This window comes from Monopterus albus, unplaced genomic scaffold (genome assembly GCF_001952655.1).
Source record: "Monopterus albus unplaced genomic scaffold, M_albus_1.0 scaffold100.1, whole genome shotgun sequence".
NCBI lineage: Eukaryota > Metazoa > Chordata > Actinopteri > Synbranchiformes > Synbranchidae > Monopterus > Monopterus albus.
In genome coordinates, this window is record NW_018127980.1 from 456,846 (window position 1) to 462,001 (window position 5,156).

The 5,156-nt window shown below is 40.2% G+C and overlaps 1 protein-coding gene across 1 annotated transcript in view; it reads right to left on the minus strand.

The window, feature by feature from the left end:
- The window catches only part of hgd (homogentisate 1,2-dioxygenase), a 9,780-nt gene extending 5,629 nt beyond the window's left edge, over window positions 1-4,151 (minus strand). Inside the window, exons 1-6 of the mRNA XM_020609631.1 lie at window positions 4,137-4,151; window positions 2,738-2,809; window positions 2,219-2,307; window positions 2,032-2,137; window positions 1,297-1,356; window positions 1,117-1,208 (exon numbers count right to left, since the gene is read on the minus strand). Coding sequence (XP_020465287.1) covers window positions 1,117-1,208; window positions 1,297-1,356; window positions 2,032-2,137; window positions 2,219-2,307; window positions 2,738-2,809; window positions 4,137-4,151 — 434 coding nt within the window. The remainder of the gene's footprint in view (window positions 1-1,116; window positions 1,209-1,296; window positions 1,357-2,031; window positions 2,138-2,218; window positions 2,308-2,737; window positions 2,810-4,136) is intronic.
- Between the last annotated feature and the right edge of the window lie 1,005 nt (window positions 4,152-5,156).

Below are 5,156 nucleotides of genomic sequence, written 5' to 3' on the forward strand. Positions count from 1 at the left end.
GGCCGAAATGAGCTTTCTCCGCAGGGCGGCCGGGCGCACCCTTAGAGATAGGGTGAGGAGCTCGGTCACCCGGGAGGAGCTCAGAGTAGAACCGCTGCTCCTCCACATCGAGAGGAGCCAGCTGAGGTGGCTCGGGCATCTGTTTCGGATGCCTCCTGGGCGCCTTCCTAGGGAGGTGTTCCGGGCATGTCCCACCGGGAGGAGGCCCCGGGGAAGACCCAGGACACGCTGGAGGGACTATGTCTCTCGGCTGGCCTGGGAACGCCTCGGCAGGCCCCCGGAGGAGCTGGAGGAAGTGTCTGGAGAGAGGGAAGTCTGGGCATGTTTGCTTAGACTGCTGCCCCCGCGACCCGGTCCCGGATAAGCGGAAGAAAATGGATGGAATGATGGACAGTACTATTTTCAGTTAAGTACCAAATGCAATTTCATGGCCGTACTAGAGTACTGGAATATACTTTTAAGTCTCCTTGGATTATAAGTCATAGGACCAGATGGATGACTAAAAATGGCAATTTATAGTCTAGAATACAGAGTATTTGTTCTATTACAGGGCACATTTGCAAATACGTATTTACTTGTCAACCATGGAGGTGTTGCAGGTGTACACATGGATGCCAATGCCGTTGCGAGATTTGGCATCCCCAGCACCGCAGACAGTATGCAGACCCTGCAACACACAGACACACATAACTCCAATCAATTAACTGACAATCTTTAATAAAAAATTATGTGAAAAAAAAAAGATTGAAACTTACAGCCACAAAGTCCAATGTTTGAGGTTTAGATGGGGCAAGCCTCATTCAAAATGCTGAGTAACGATCTACTAATTATGTGCACCTGGTGTGATATACCTGTGTGTGATTTGAGCCATTTTAAGAGGGCATACATGTGAGGGTGTGCTATCTTTTTCCTCAGTTAGAATAGGCATTTTTGTAGAATTACATTTACAGAAGATCTTGAAAAGACTTTTCTTCAGTTTTACTTGTTTAGTTGTATTACTTTAATCTCTCTGTATTGTTAAAATTGAGATTAAATAACCATATATTAAAACATGTTACAAAATACACATGCTTTCAAAGGGTGTCCTAATTTTTTCACATGACTGTACGTATTTACTTGTCAACCATGGAGGTGTTGCAGGTGTACACGTGGATGCCAATGCCATTGCGAGATTTGGCATCCCCAGCACCGCAGACAGTATGCAGACCCTGCAACACACAGACACACATAACTCCAATCAATTAACTGACAATCTTTAATAAACAATAATGTGAAAAAAAAAAGATTCAAACTTACAGCCACAAAGTCCACCTTCTTCTCGGTAGATTTAGGAATGCTAAATGGCAACCATCGCAGCTATGAGAGATACCTCAAAGTCAGAATCTACTCATTCAGAAAACACGGACAGTTTAAAGAAATGCATGCCAATGGCATTGGTGCTCAGAAGTATTAAAGGCCGTGAAATGATATTTTCCTGATATTGTAAGCATGAACACACAATATTCTGGCTAAGTTAGAACATTTTTGGTTATTTCAAATGAGAGACTTTTGTATTCCTTTATGCCTGCTTTTCTAACTAGTCTGAAGTGGGTGGTGAGTGTAGTAAAATTTTAATCTAAATGTGATGACAATTGTTTGTTCTTTGTTTGTTGTGATGATGATCAGATTTGATTAAACCACACCTACAGGTCCTGATTAAACAGATCAGTTTTATTATATCTGTACAATATGAAGTTGCCACTGGCAGACAGTTGGTTAGCTTAGCATAAAGCCTGGAGCTACCCTGGCTTTTTGAAAAGATAAGGAGACCCACCTATGTGCACCTAAAATCTCATTAGCATGTTATATCTTGTTTGTTTAATCCTTACTAAAAATTAGCTAAACAGTGAGAAGCTAGATGTTTGTCCCTGTTTCTAGTCTTTAAACTACACCAAGCTAAGACCTAAATTAAAATTCTATGCACTTTAGTTTTCACTCAATTAAAACACAGACGCAATGAGCAGGGACTCTTCTTATTGAGCCTTGCTATACCTGGTTAGGGTCAGGCTCCACTTCATTCCAGTCCTCTGTTAGATCCCCACATGGCATCGGGGTAAAGGGCTTATGTTTAACAGATGGTAGGATACGGTACAACCAGCTAGAAAAGAAAGGACCAGTATTAAGTTATTCATAATATGTAAGATATGGGCTGATTTACGTGTCAGAGAAAACCGGATACCTCCTCTTATTGGATGGACGCGGACAGGTGAAGGCAGATCCGGAGAGCTGCTCAGCATAGAGGCCATAGGGACAGACCTGAGGGCTGTTCTATAAAGACAGTGGAAGAGTTCAGCCAGGATGTTAATGTTATTTGCATGATGTGTGCTATATTGTGCATGCACGTCATTGGCAGATCTGTCAGGTGCTCAGTAATTTCACAAAGGTTTTGAATCAATTCAATAATCACAATATAGACACAGGGAAGTCATAGGGCATTAGTACAGTTTGATTCGTGTGGTTAGACTTTTTTTTTTTTTTTTTTGCAGTCAAATGAGAGCAAAACTTGAGGGAAAAAAGCAAGTTGGAGCCTGTTAGGATCAGATGTTTCTATTTTCCTTGGAAGACATGGACGAATCACAGCAGCATTTGGTTGGTGTCACATCCTAAACCCTATAGTGTCATATTAGGTGTTCATTCAATTCACTTAAACACAAAATATACCAAAATCAATGATAAAATGAGCCCATTATTGCGCTACCTGTCCCTCAGGTAAGGATCCTGGACAGCGAGGGTCTTCAGAGGAGAACTCATTCCCAAAACCACTCATGTACTGAAACAGACAGACAAACATTTAACACTCAAACGGAAAAGAAAAAAAAAAACAATAGCAGCTTCATTGTAATGCAGGATAAATATGTTCATGCTGGTTGTAATTAAATTTAGGGGCTTGTCATTAAGGCTTGCCTTTTTTAATTGTTGTCACATTGATTCACATTAGAACTATGATAAAACAAACTGCAGTTATGCCAAATTTACCCCTTGCAATCATCCATTATTTTGTGTTATTATGTTAGAGAAACTGACTAATTACACTAGCATCCTCCACAGTGCTATTTGATCAATATTTCAATTATAATAAGATTATTACTCCACTGTCCTCCTTTGAAGACACGTATCACCTGCATCCATAAGTTGTCTTCCCTGCCAATGAAGACCATAAACTTGGCATAAAGTAAAAAAAATGTTGCCGAGTCATTGTTAGTCTGCAAAGGGGGTGGCTTCCAAACGTGCGCGTTTATGCACTAAAGTGGGTGCATAAATAGGTAAAGGAGGCCCCCATTCAGCTTGGACTTTAATGTCAAAGAAAATAATGTCCAGGACCCTTTTACATCACATTTTCTTAAAACAATTCTGAGATAAAATTCGGAAAGGAAAGAAACAGTTCCACGTAGGCTATTCCCACATCTCTGGCTTTTAGACATAAATACATAGCTTATCAATAGGCTGTCTTCAAGAATAGGTCACTGAACTGGGTGGGAATGTCATAGCTTATGTAAAAGGTTTTCAGGTTTATTCTACTGAAAATAATTTCTACCAATACAGTATTATTTTTCTGCAAATCTGTTCTGGCATTTTAGACAGACCACATCTGGGCAGCTGCTCATTCCAGCGCTCTGATTGGTCAGAGGCAACACCGCCCTTCAGTCAGCCGTTCTACATCTGTTATGGGCTAAATGATGTCTTGATGCATGGCATTACTGCGATTAGCGTTAGATCCTAAGACTCGGGAATAGATTCTAGGTAAAGTGAAGTTTAATCCCCATAGATGTGTCTCATTTTACCTTAAACTAAACCTAACTTTCCCCCTAACACCTAAACAGTGGTGCTTACCCTGACTCCAACTTTATCCTATGCGGATACCATTGCCTACTCCCGACTTTTGGGATGTAATGTTCAGTTTAATTTTGAATAAAGGTGATGCAGAATATACATCAATGGGTGAAATACCTCGTTTTCCTTACAAGCCATATGCTAGACTAGTATCTACACCATGTTTGCATAGACTCTTCTCAGACTATTCAGAAACATTTGCTAGTCAGATGCACACTTTAAGCACTGGTGGAAAAAACAGGATAAAAATATACATTCTGCCTTACCTGGAGTCCAGCCATTGCACTGTCTTCTAAAACCTTTCTTGTTCCCGTTGAAAGTGTTTCAGCAGTTAAAAATTAACTTGTCTGACCATTCCATGCGACCAAAATCCACTTTGCTCATACCGTTGCAGAAAAGGGGGTTGGAGTTATGATCTTTCTCCATGCGGGTTTAATTAGACCTTGACAGTGACGCAAAACCTGGGTTTTCAGCCAAAGGGACGGGATGGATGGCCGAAACATGCAAACAAGGACCAGTGTCACTGGCAAGACAAACATGACCCAACACAACGTTTTAAAGTTCTGAGTGCAACAGGTAACCGATATTTTGCTTTACATGGAGTAAAAAGCGAATTCTTGTTGGACGTTTTCTCACCTTTAGGCTTGAGACAACACAAATGGTATTATATTATAGACGTATAGGCCTCATAATAAAATATTATAGGCCCTATTCCTATTTGGACTATAATGATGTAAGGCTTAATAGGTTCAAATATAACTATAAATTACGGTGTGACAGATACAGTGTTAATATGTGATAGAGTAGTGACATGGTGAGATAGCATTATAGGACTACTTGTGCAAACAATTGTGACATGATCATCGTCACGTGCTGCAAAACAAACATCTGAGCAAAAAAATCTATTGAATAGAGTCTATGAGCTCCTAAATTTCCTACACCTTTATTTATTTTTAACATGAATCTTTGTTGTTTACAACAGAGGCAAACGTGCCACCATCCCTCTCGACTTAACTCTCCAGCGGTTCATCAAGTTTTCCTTCATTTTGTCGTGCTTAACAAACACTGAGCTAATGGCTCATGTGAAGTGACTTATCATTTTAGCTACATAATTAACTGACATAGGCCCGTCTTGAACCAGCATAATGCAACAAGCACTGCTGATATGAACAATAGCACAGACCCCCAAAAGGCCATTACGCAAAATTTATTCAGTTCATTTCTTGGAATAGATGGTCAAACGAGGATGTAATGTCTCTCATGCAGCATACATTTTTAAAAAAAAA